Source organism: Belonocnema kinseyi, chromosome 1 (assembly GCF_010883055.1).
Source record: "Belonocnema kinseyi isolate 2016_QV_RU_SX_M_011 chromosome 1, B_treatae_v1, whole genome shotgun sequence".
In the NCBI taxonomy this organism is placed as follows: Eukaryota; Metazoa; Arthropoda; class Insecta; order Hymenoptera; family Cynipidae; genus Belonocnema; species Belonocnema kinseyi.
The window spans coordinates 96281514-96295340 of NC_046657.1; the positions used below are offsets into that span (position 1 = coordinate 96281514).

The 13827-nt window shown below is 32.8% G+C and overlaps 1 protein-coding gene across 7 annotated transcripts in view; it reads right to left on the reverse strand.

Annotated features, from left to right (window-relative positions):
- The window catches only part of LOC117168236 (long-chain-fatty-acid--CoA ligase 3), a 73375-nt gene that overhangs the window by 17591 nt on the left and 41957 nt on the right, over positions 1-13827 (reverse strand). For all 7 annotated transcript variants that reach the window (XM_033353765.1, XM_033353753.1, XM_033353742.1 and 4 more), the window contains one exon: positions 1022-1334. In XM_033353765.1, the coding sequence (XP_033209656.1) occupies positions 1022-1334 (313 nt within the window). The remainder of the gene's footprint in view (positions 1-1021; positions 1335-13827) is intronic.

Below are 13827 nucleotides of genomic sequence, written 5' to 3' on the forward strand. Positions count from 1 at the left end.
CTCAAGTCTAAAACTCCCAATACCCATACGGCTAGAATAAGACGCGAATTTAGCTATGCAAATAGTATTACCAATAAATCATCCACTTTCATTTTTAAATTACTTGGCTTTTCCTTTTGTAAATTAGTTTCCCTCTCCTATTTAGTTTAATGTTTTTGAATCAGTCTCAACCCCAGACTGACCTCACATTTTTTCAATTAAAAGACAAATTTTCATCTACATTGTTGAATTTTGAACAAGAAAAGATCAATTTTTAACCAAACTGATAAATTTTCAAATAAAACTATGAACCTTCAACTGAAATAGTTGAATTTTATACCAAACAGAAGAATTTTCAACCATAAGGATTAATTTTCTACAAAAGGGCGAATTGTTCACAGAGTAGATAAATTTTTAAACAACTAGGTTAATTTCTAAATAAAAAATATTAATTTTCAACCAAATAATTGAGATTTCATCCAAAAAAAGATCACAAAGCTTAACAAAATAAACCAAAAACGGATTTTCAGCAAAACAGACTTTCTAATGGAACAGTTAAATTCTTTGTTAAAAATAATTGATTTTCAACAAGTAATTACAGTTTCAACCGGAGATCAATTTTAAGTTGAAATGATAAATTAAAAAAAAATGAATTTTTAAGAAAAGAGTTTTAAGTTTCAACCAAGTAGTAGTTGAATGTTCAACTAATTCGATTATCAAACTTAAGTGAACGAAAAAAATCGTACAGAAAAAAAATTGCAAAAGGTTTTCCTTATAATAGAAACTAAAAAAACATTCAATAATAAATTATGATTTTATTAGAGTAAACTGAGATAATCTGAAAAATCTACGACAGTAGATAAAGTAAAAATGAATATTCTAAATTTAACAAAATTACTAAAAAAAAATGAAAACTTAAATTCTTCTGCGATCAGAAGTAAATTCCCGGTTTTTTAATTATATACCACGGCTCACACATAAACACAGACAAACTGACGACTAACTATAATAATTAAAAGTGGAAGAGTAACGAGAAACTCACCATCCATGACAGTTGCGCAAGAAGTGGTTTCCGTGAGTCCATATCCTTGGACCACCTGTACGCAAAGACAAAGTTTGACCTGCATGTGAGTGTCCGGACTAAGAGGAGCTCCTCCAGAGAAAATGAGCCTAACTCTTCCGCCGAGAACTTGTTTCGCTGCACCGAAAATGTACTTGTCAAATAAGGGCGTGTCATATCCTCGTTTCGACCACTTCAATTTGTACTCATAGGCGAAGTTGAATATTGCTTGTCTGAAGGGTCCCGATTTTTTTACCTTCTCATTGATTCCCTTTGAGATTCTGTCCAAGATCAGCTGTAAACAATATATTCAAAATCACATATTTTGAGGATTATTATGGTGGCCGGTAAAGTGCCAGAAAAAATTAGGCAAAATCGAAGCTTTCAAAATGAGATAATATCAAAATACCAGATTTGGCATTAGGAAAAGATGTAATGAACTCATCAAACTTACTTTTAAAAAAAGATATTTATGTATGTTTCAGGAAAAATATAATAAAACTTTATTTTCGTTAAATTTATTTTTTTAAATCACCAAGTATAATCGGAATTAACCATCGTAATTAACAAATTTGACAGAACAAATAAATACTTTGATGTTCACGAAAACACGAGAACAATCTTATGGAAAAATTCATTTTTTCACCTTTTTGAAATTTGAAATTTTTACACTAAAATTAATCGTTTTAAAAAGGGGGGCCCCGCTGGCTCGGAAAAACTGAAACATTCATTTTACAAGAAGATTCTGAATCTGTTAAAAGCCAAGCAATTTACAGAATTGAACGTTAAAAAATTGAACTGTTTCAATTCGAAAACTTTAATAGTAGTTCGAAAAACGCCCTATTGAATATTTACAAAATATTTTCAAAGAATTTCAAATTAATATATTCATATTTAGGTTATTTTATTTTAATTAAAATTCTATGTTCAAATATTGTTTGAGGCTATAATATTCTATTTTTAACCCATTGAATTTTAAACTCTTTTTTTAATTAAAAAAGGACATTTTTCACAATTTAGCTGGCAATATTTTAGAGTTTATTTAGAATTAGTAATTATAAATCAAACAAGCAAACAAACCAATTTGAAACTGAATTGTTGTGGCAATTCGGCGGGCGATTTCAAATTCCCAGTCATTTCCCGGTTTTTCTCGGTCAAGTTTTTCTATTTTCCCGGCCAACTAAAAGTAACATATTCATACTTGCCGCTAAACGCAAAAATTTGTTTTAATTCATGGCGTTTATTATGAATATCCTATAACATAACAGAGCAAAAAAAAGCAAAATAAATTAAGTTTCAAACAAAGAGTTTACACCAAAAAATATCAATTTTTTACAAAAAATGGAATAGTTAAACTTTTAGTAGAAAAAGTTAATTTGCAACAAAAAATACCAGATTTTCAAGAAAATAGTTCTATTTTCAACATAACTGATGAATTTTCAAACCAAAAAGATGAGTTTGTAACTAAATTGTCAACCAAAACTTAAATAATTCAATTTTAAGGGGAAAAAAACTAATGTTTAATCCAACAGATAAATTTTAAAATAAAACTATGGAATAGTCAATTGCAAAAAGGTAAATTTTGAGTTAAAAAAATTACGTTCAACAAAAAAAACTAACTTTAAAAAAAGTTACATTTACAAACAAAGTGATGAGTTTTCAACTCAAATTTTAAATATTCAACTGGAATAGTTGAATTTCAAATCAGAAACATGAATTTTCAACTAAAATGATGAATGTTTTACTAAAATAATTGAATTTTTTACCAAAAAGATGAATTTTCTACCAAGAAGATTAATTTATACAAAAAAGATGAATTTTTAACTAAAAAAGATGATTTTTTAACGAAAAATTGAATAATTAAATTTTTAATTAAAAAAAATGATGTTCAACCAAAGAAATGAATTTTTATTTAAAATTGTGGAATATTTAACTGGATTAATAGTAACATTTTTAGTTCAAAAAATTCAATAATTTTAAAACAAAGAATAAACACATTTTTAACAACAAAATTTAAAATTCGACATTAAAGTTCCATTCCACAAAAGGAAAAAGAAGTTTTAAATTGTTGAAATAATGAATCTTCAACCAAAAGATTAATTTTTAACAAAAAAGATCAACTTTCATCAAGTAATTTTATTTCCATCCTAAAAGAAGAATTTTCAACAGAGCAACGAAAATGATAAGTTTCTACAATGAAAATAAACGACTTATAAATATGTCGATTTTTAACGAAATAATTGAATTTTCAATTAAAAAAGATAAATTTTCATACATATTGTTGAATTTTTAACCAGAAAAGATCCATTTTCAACCAAAATGGACAGTTAAATTTTAATTTGATGAAATTAATTTTTAACCAAACTGGTGAATTTTCAACTAAAATGATGAATCTTCGACTGGTATAGTGGGATTTTATATCAAAAAGATGAATTTTTAACCATTAGAAATAATTTTCTACAAAAGAAGGCACATTTTTCACAAATTCAATACATTTTCAAACAAATAGTTTATTTTATAAATAAAAAAATACCAGTTACCAATCAAATAGTTGAATTTTCATCTAAAAAAGATACAGTATCAACCAAAAATAGGATAGTTAAATTTTCTGATTAAACTCTAATTCTTTACAAAAAAAAATGATTTTCAGTAAAATAGTCAAAACTTTCCGCTGGAATAGATGAATTTTTAGTTTCAAAAATTTATTTTCAACAAAGTAGTTGCATTTTTAACCAGAGATGAATTTTCAATTAAAATGATGAAACTTCAACAACAACAAAATGGTTAATCAAACATTTAACTTTTAGACTTGCGGTTGGGTTGGAAACGTTGAATACGCGTCCGGGAAACGTCGCCGAAAAAGTGAGAGATTAATGATTTAAATTTATGCGGGTGGTCTGGTGAGTGGAAAATTTGGATAGTGCGCGAAAAAAGTTATCATCAAAGGTATTATTCATAGTTTTAAAGTTATAGAACTAGTGACATATGGATAAAATGGAACCCTCCGAAAAGGAAGAGGTTATGTTGAACGGGAGTGAGGAGGTGAAGAAGTTCAACACCGACTCGGCTGATGACAGAGAGAGGGCAGCACAAAATGGGAATGGACAAGCAGATGACATCGAACAGCTGTCAGGGGAGGGTTGACGAATAAAGTGTTCAAAAGAAGGGAAAAAATAACTAGATCACCTTGCAGAAGTAAATGGGGAAGCGGCAAGGCATGTGATAGAAGTTTGAGCGAGGATTTAACGGATGTGGAGGCCGAAAATCAAGAGTTACCTCAGCTACAATCAAATAATCTTATGTTTGACAGAAATGAAGAGTCCTATAAGCAAACCACATGATGAAATGGCCCAAAATATGATTACTCAATTAGAAGAAAAGGATACTAGAGCTATAGCTAGATTTTTCATACAAATTAATGACAGTGATGAGTTGACAGGCGAGAACATTCGAAAAAAGGAGATGGATTTGGCAGGTGCAATTTCTGACCTATTGAAGGGGTGGTGGAATGCGAATGGGAAAAAAGAAATATACAAGATAGCTCAGGAATATCACAATTTACAGCTTTCATTCGAATCCTTAAAAAACAGGACAATTAGACTAGCAGCAGCGGTCAAAGGAATCAGGTTCAATAATGAAGAGTTTTTGGTGGACTTGCATTCTTGGAGAGACAAAATGTCCATAATGAGAAGAAAATCCAAATTCAGAGGGACCAGCATCTGGATTGCAGACAACTTGACCGACAGAGAGCCTCAAATACATAAGTGGATCACGAATGTAGCTCAGGAAGAAGCAGAACATGGGAAAGCAGTGAGGACGGGCTACATGAAATGGAATCTTGGTGAAGATTGGTTCTTCTGGAACGAGGAAGAAGGGGGACCCAGCAAGAATTTTTTTGTATCCACGGCGCCTAAGAACATCAGAGGTATGTCATGGAATATTTCGGGAGCAAATAAGGTAGGGCAGGCATGGGATTTTTTAAAGGGTTTTGAATTAATTGTACTACAAAAAACTTGGTTAATGAAAGAGTCGGAAGAACAATTTGTTAAAAAGCGAGATAAAGATTTTATTTGGATAAAAAAAACGGCAGAAAAAGTTCATAATAAGGGGAGAGAAAAGGGAGGGAATCTAATAGGAATTAAGAAAAATTGGGTGGGAGAAAATTGGGAGTGTAAAGAATGGGACTACGGAATTGTAATTAGTAACAATACGTTAAGATTTGAATCAAAAACATTAAAAATTGTAACTATTTATAACAATGAAGGCATTTCTAAAGTCCGTGGAAGTCTATGTAAATTAATAGAAAAGGCATGCAGAGAAAATGAATTCTTGGTAATGATAGGTGACTGGAACACTAGAGTAGGTAGGGTCACAGAGGAGAACCCAGAGATGCAGTACGAGAATGACAATGAAAATCTGCGAAACTCGGAGGACGAGTTGGTGAACGCCGAGGGTAAAAAACTTTTGAATATTTGTGAAGAACACGGGCTAAAAAACCCGGAAATAAAAGTTGAAGCGAGAATCGAGTCGGATCACCTACCGGTCACCTTCCGACTCTCTCACACGGAGTCAGAATTATACGAAAAAAGGGAACCGAGAAGAGGACGGAATATAAATAAGGCGGAAAAACTATTCTGGGACAAAGGGAAATCAGAAGAATTCGGGGAAAAAATGGAAGAACTATGGGAAACGAGAGTAGAGGGAGAATCGGAGCGAGAGAAATTGGTGTATGAAAAAAAGAGGTTAAAAAGTTTATACAAGGAAAAAAGGAGACAAAGAAATGAAGAAAATTGGAAAGAGGTAGAAAATAGTAGACAATCATACGATTTTTGGAGCAATTAGAAAATTTAGACCACAGACCAGAGGGAACGTCAAAGGGGAAGAAATTAGCTTAGAAAAATGGAAAACTCATTTTGAAAAGCTACTAGGAAGCAAGGGTGAGAAAAGTCAGAATAATCAAGAATCAGCAAGAGATAGGGACAAAGAGGGTAAGGGGACTAAGGCTGAAAACGAGGGAGCTCCAGCGGACAGTAGAGAACATCTAGATGAAACCGAAAAGGGACTTAATGGAAAAATAGAGTTTAAAGAATTCTGTGAATGCATAAAAAAATGAAAAGAGGAAAAGCGCCTGGGGAGGATGGGGTGCCAATAGAATTTATTGCAGGGATGCCAAAAGTGTGGGCGACAGAAATGCATGAAGTAATAAACGACTTATGGGAAAATGGAGTTATGATTAAAGGATGGGAGACAGCCAGAATAGTACCAATATTTAAGAATGGAGACGAGGACCATGCGGAAAACTACAGAGAAGTTTCGCTGCTAGATATAGGTTACAAAATATTAGCGGCTATAATGGCTGCAAGACTAGGGGAATGGGTAGAGGAAAAGAGATTGCTCAGGGAAAGTCAGGTAGGTTTTAGGAAAAAAAGAAGTACCAGAGACCACATCTTTGTCTTAAATTCTTTAATAAACAACAAGTTAAAAAATGAGAAAGGAAAGCTATACGTAGCATTTATAGATTTTAAAAAAGCATTTGATACAATAGACAGAAACATATTTTTTGAAAAACTGAAAAAGGTAGGAATCAGTGGCAGAATGCTCGATATGATCAAGAGCATTTATAGGAACACTTTCAACGAGGTAGTAACTAAAGTGGGAATCTCAGAAAATTTTAGAACAAATATAGGGGTAAGACAAGGATGCCCCTGGAGCCCGAGCCTCTTTAACATTTTCTTGGACGACAGAGATGATGAGTGGACCAAAATAAATGAAGGAGGAACCGTAATTGGAAAATCGAAGGGGAAATTAGTGGCATCATTAGAAGAAGTAGGAAATGGCGAGACATTGGGGATGATATGGGAAGGCAGGGATTTGGAAGATGTGTCAAGGAACTTAGGAAGAGGAGTCCTGAGGAAAATGGAACAAGATTGTCAGACCGATTGGCAAAAAATTGACATTTCAAATTATTGTAAAGTATACAAAAGTATAACCGATGGGATAGAGAGGGAAGAATACTGGGAAGCGAAAGATATCAAAGGAATAGATAAGGAACAGTAGGCTAGGTTAAGATGTGGTAATGTGGGTAAGGCAGGAAATATGGGTTATAAAGACGATTGTCTTTGCCGCTTATGTGGGTAAGAGGAGGAAGATATATACCACATTTGGAAATGCAAAAAAGCTAGGCAACTCATTGATCGTGAAACAGTCGAGGAGGTGGATGAGTTGTTGATGATTGGTAGGGGGTCCGAGTATACAGATTTTACTGACCGCTTATGCCAGAATTTGAAGGAAAGACCGAGTCCCGGGGTGTGCAAATATGCGAGAGCTTTCGAAAGATTAGCCAAAGAGACTAGTCAAAAGAAAAGTTAGAGTCGCGAGGGAAGATCTAGACAGCGAAGAAGCGAACGTATGCTAGAAAATAATGTAAGTATGTTGGAATATAGCGTAGAGGAAATGTATAGATTTACGAAAGTGTAAAATAAGAACTTTGATCTATGTACAAACACAAAAAATGTATATTTGGAAGAAATAAACAACATTTAACTTTTAACCAACCTGTTGAATTTTTAACTGAAGAAACATGAATTCGCAACGAACAATGTAACAAAATTTTCTATTAATAATTCAGAAATATGTTTTCTGTGAAATATTACCTCTACTCTAAAACTATTTGAAGAACTTTATTTTATTAAAATTTGGAAGAGGGAACTTTCAAATTGTGACAAATTCTCACTTGGCAAACGGATTCTTTTAAATTCCTTGTTTTTAAATCAAAATGATACATTCTAAGTCACGATAAATTAGGAGTAAGCGAATAAAACGCGATAAATTCATTGGTTGCAAAAATTAAGCAAATGATTGTTTCTATATATTTTAAATATCATTAATTCGTTTATCAAACTTAAGTCAGCGCAAAAAAATCTCAGAGCAAAAAAATGCAAAGGGTTTTGCAGGGTGACCATTTTAATCGAAGAAAAAAATTCCCGGTCATTTACCGGTTCGCAAACATTTTTCCCGATCAATCAGATTTTAAAAATCGAACTCTATTCTCAAAATTTTTCTATTTAGACATTTACAGTAATATATAATAAACAAGAAATTAAAGCATTCGAAGCGGAACTCTTGAATTTTAAACTTTTAAAATTGAAGTATAAAAGTCTTTCAATTAAAAAATATTGTATTCAATTGCTCAAGAACTTACACGTATAAACTAGAAGGTACTAACACTTTTCAGTTGAAAAGTTTTAAATTAAATGCATATAAACTGCAAAATTCAGCATTTTTAACATTGATAAATTTAGATTAAGATCCCTAAATATGAATCCACGTTACCATTTTGAATACTCTAAATTAAATAATCAATCAATAAACTCTAAAAATTAAAAAAATTATATTTTTAAGTTATTTTAGGCTGAAAACAATAAAAATTAAAAAATTAAGTTTTTTTAAATCTAGAAGTTGTTTCAAATTTTTTCAAATTTAACATCATTTTTAAAATTCTTTCAGAACTTCTAGGTAACTTTTGAAATTAATTTAATTTCTCCTACAACTTCTAGAAAATCCTACGAATATAAAAAATCTTCCTTAAAATTTGTTTTTATAAATAACATTTGAACACTTATTATTTGTAGAAAAAATTAGAGATATTTAGGAGTTTCAAAAAGATTCAAAATTAATTTAAAACTTGAAATGATATCAAATAATTTAAACGAAGTGTGTGTACGGACAAAATTCTGCTATTCGCACCGAAATTTTGGTGCAAATCTCCACAACCTAATTTAAAACGGAATGTAGATTTTTTCAGATTTCAAACAAAAAATTTAGAAGCTTTTTAAGAATTGTGAAAGGCTCCAAAAGAATAAAAACATTTTCTTAATATTCCTAGGAAAATTAAAAATGAATTTACATTTTGAAAAATTATTTTGACAGAATGTTTAAAAAGATTTTAAAAAATTTCCAGAATTGTCAAAAAAGAACCTGGAAAATTTTAAGGATTTTTAAAAAAAATTTTCCAGGTTTTTGAAAATTTTAGGAAAGATTTTCTCCCGATTTTAAATATTAAATTTTTAATTAATTTTGAATCTTTTCAAAACTTCTAAATATCTCTTAAAATTACTCAATTTTTTTCTACACATAATAACTGCTCAATTATTATTTCTACGTAAAAATTCAACAATTTCGCTTACAAATTGAAAATTTGTTAAATATCACAATACAAATTTTAACATTTAAAGTTTAAAAGCTTTTCGAAATTTTAACAATTCTAAGCTCTCTAAGTCAAACAATTAAGTTTCAAATTGTTTGCATTGAAATATTTGGCTTCAATTTACTCGTATTAAATTAATAGTTAAATATTGCTAAATATCAAATAATTATTCTTTTTCTCAATTAAAAAATTGCAAATTAAATGGGTTAAAAAATTAATTATTTAGACTGAAACAATATTTTTAATTTAATAAAAGCCATTAATTACGAATATATAATTATTTGGTTATTTTTAAGTGGAAACTAGTTTATAAAGTTTTAATCGCACCTCTGAATTTTTTAATGGCTAAGACTTTCGAATTGAAGTACTTAAAGTACAGATCCATTTTGAAAATTATTTATTCCTTCATTTATATTCACAGTTGATAAAATAATACTGTTTTTTATCCAAATTTTTCAACTTTAAATGCTTTTAATTGTTAAGACTTCAAAACTGCATTTTAAAATTCTTTAAATTAAAAATATACGCTTAAAAAAAATCTTATATGAAGAATTTTTAAAATAAAATTTTTTTGAATAACGAATTGTAAACTGAATGATATCGTAATTGAAAAAGGTTTCGATTCAACTAATTATTTTAAAAACTGTTGAAATCGAACTTGTCCAAGTTCGACAAATAATTTATAGTTATTGATTTCAAAGGACTTAAAATAAAAATAACTGATCTTCCAGTTTAAAAAATGTTTAATTTATATTTAATTACCTGTTCAATGATGTTCATTTATATTCAACTTGTTCAATTATACTTACATTTTTGTAGACTAACGGCATTAAATAAAAAAAAAATTTTTTAATTTTGAGAGCTTCCATTTTATACATATAAATTATTCAGCGTTTGACCACAAATTGTTTAAAGTTTAAATTCTGAAAGTATAAGATAACAAAGAATTCTAATTTGAGTGCTATAATTTGCAGTTTCGTTTTTATTTTATGACTTCAAATATAAATAAAAATTTCAGTTAGAATTTTTCCATTTAAATGGATGTAAAAATTTTGTTGTGATCCGAGAATAAACCATAAAAAGATAAGAAGAATTTTTTTCTTCTACTTTAACGGACCACTGTAAAAATGTAGGACTATAATACGATCGAAAATTGACTAAAAAAAATAAAGAACTCTTTTTCCCAAATGCCGTGTTTATAAATAACAAACTCATCGTAAAAAAAGCTGATTGGCGGATAACAAATCAAAGACTTTCAACTCGTCACACGCTTTTACTATTAAACCATATAATTTCATAATAGTAATAATATAATTGTTGATGTCGCGGTAGGGCTTGAGCTCTCCTCTCATGACTTTTACGGCAATGTTGGCGGTAGCATTGCTACTGACATGGTTTCCGATGCCAAATAGGCTGATAACGAAGAGGAGAGGGACTAAGTAGAACACAAAAACCAATCAATGAACAATGGAGAATATATTAAAGATTTCGAAACGCTTGTCGCTTCCCGAGGATAGTCGGGGTGCCCCTGGAGCCACAGCTGGGGGCCATAGCATGCGGGACGGTGGGGACGGTGAGCTGCGAGATGGTCAGGCTGATCTCATTAATCAAACAGCTGGCCAGCAAGAACATCTGCGGCAAACGGTAAGCAGTGGAACATCAACTGTGCCTGCTGAGGATGCTTTGTCTAGCGCTAGCTATTTGCAGCCAACCACCTCGACAGAAATACCGTGGGAGAGCATCAATTGGGATACCACAATGAAAGAGGAATTGGTGCGTCTCTACTACGAAAGTGCGAAGTTTGAAACAAACATGGAAAAAGGATACAATTTAAGAACAAAATTTGCTGCAAAGTATCCTAATATACAAAAAGTCGCAGTAAGAGATCTTATCGCTAAGGTGAAAGACATCAGGACTAATCTACATGTTACAGATGACTGAGCAATGGAGATTAAACAACAGGTTGATTTAGCGCGGAAAAACGACGGCAATGAACATCAGTTAGAGAAAGCCGCGTCAAACGGTCAAGCAGAAGCAATTGATGATCTTCCTCAACCTATTGATGATCCAATACCACCACATTCTCCAGAGGTGGATGACCTTATACAACCAGAGGCAGAAGCAAAGGTTCAGCAACCAAAAAAGCGACGAAAATGGACATACCCCATGAACAGAGACGTTATGCGCCGACTTGGAAGATGTGGATAACGAAGACTTGATTGATGCTGAAGGCATAGGTGCTAGGGATAATGAACATCATGCACCGGATCCATTAGAACCACATCCGGATATTACTAACGATGATGTGAATAGGGAAATCTCAGAAAAACTACAGCACCTGGAAAGGAATTTTGGTCATGCTTTAGTAGAGTTCAGATATGTAGAATAAACTGCGTTAGAGGTGCAAACTCTTGTATACTGTGCAGCTGTGGCAACCCTAAGAACGTTGGGCCGGAAAACTAGGCCTGCAAATGCAGTTTTTGTCCCAGCAAGGAATCGAGATCCACCATGGAAGATCAGGTTGGATATGGATGTCAGCAAAGTAAGGTGCAAATTGTGTCGATTAACTCAATATAAAAAAGGAAATAGAACCAGAAAGCTGATAAACCATGTTAATAAAATCATCCACCCTCGGCACATCGAGACATTAACACCAGCAATATTGGATGGCATTTTAGACTCTCAACGACAGAGACTTGATGTTCTTACTGCCAGACTGCGTCGTTACAAGAAAAGTAATGCACGAAGGCAACAAAATCAAAACTTTCAGACAGATGAAAGAAGGTTCTATCATGAAATGAGAGTAAAGCCAAATAACCACCAAGACGCCGAAGTCCCTCAATTGGAAGATATGACTAACTACTGCTCGGGTGTTTGGGGAAAAATGAACAGATGCAATTTGGACACTGCGTGGTTCAAACTGGAGGAAGCAAGGGCAAGCAATAATCCTGAAATGCATCTGACAAACATCACAGCTTTGGATGTTTCAGCGGTCTTGAAAAGGGCAAGTAATTGGAAAAGCTCCAGGTCCGGACATGGTGCACAACTTCTGGTACAAGTACCTGATGAGTGTGCATCTTGCGTTGGCAAGGTGTTTTCAGAAGATCATTGAACACCCAGATCTGATGCCAGGTTTTATGCTCCAAGGTACTACGTATATGATACCAAAAAAACCAGACGCTCGAAATCCATCTGACTTTCGACCGATAGCCTGTCTTCCAACAATTTATAAATGTCTTACAGCTATCATTGCAGATAAGGTAGTATATTCTCATTGCGATGAGCATGACATTCTTACAGAAGAACAAAAAGGATGTTGTAAAGATTCACGAGGCTGTACAAATCTAGTCACTATAGACGCTGTTGCCCTGACTCAAGCTCGTAAGCATCAAAAGAACTTACACATGGCATACATTGACTACAAGCAAGCGTTTCCTTTCGGGCCGCATGACTATTTGCTTGAAGTCTTACAACTTTACAAAATCTGCCCTCGCATTATTGACTTTCTAAGCCATGCGATGAGGCTTTGGGATACAAGAATCAAGTATTTTGATCATGGACAACCAAGGATAACTAGATCAATACGCTTTACGACAGGTATATTTCAAGGAGACTTCTTCAGCGCACTATGGTTCTGTTTAGCGATGAATCCATTGAGCAAAACACTAAACAGCATGTTTCATGGGTTCAGAATTCATGATAATGAGGATGGTTATCAAGTGATCCATCTTCTTTACATGGATGACCTGAAGCTGTGCGCTAGTTTAGGCCAGAAACTGCAGCAAGTGATCGATGTCACAAAGCAGTTTTACAATGATATCCACATGGAGTTCGGACTAGATGAATGTAGAACAGTGCATCTAATCAGAGGGGAATTAGGGACCGCAGAGTTAGAGAACGAGTTCGAAAATGACATGGAGGCAATGGCTGCAGGCGAATCATATAAGTATCTGGATATTCTTGAATATAAGAGTATTCAACATACGATAATTAAGACAAGCCTAACGACTGCCTTCACTACGAGACTCAGATTAATTATGAAGAGTTTTCTCAACTCGACAAACAAAATCAGTGCGATCAAAACATATGCCATCTCTGTCCTCACGTACTCCTTCGGGCTCATAAAATGGTCTAACACCGACCTTGAAAATTCAAACAGAATTATTCGCGTAAGAAATGACGAAGCACCGAATGCACCACAGAAATTTAGCGGTTGAAACAGTAGTTCTACCACGACATTTAGGGGGTAGGGGCATTGTAGATGTCAAAAAACTGTGTGAGTCACAAGTTATAAAGTTGCGAGACTATTTTAACATCCATCCATGGCGAGCACCCCAACACGTTAGATCAAAATGAAGTGGATAGTGAGGCATCTAATATTTGGCTAAGAAAGGGTGTTCTGTATACAGAGACGGAAGGATTCGTCATTGCAATACAGGACAAGGTTGTCAGCACCAGGAATTATCACGAACACGTGTTACATCAAGACGTGGTTGACCGGTGCCGATTATGTGGAGATACCAACTAATCCATCGAGCACATTATTGATGTTTGTTAAATAAAAACGTTTAATAAAAACAAA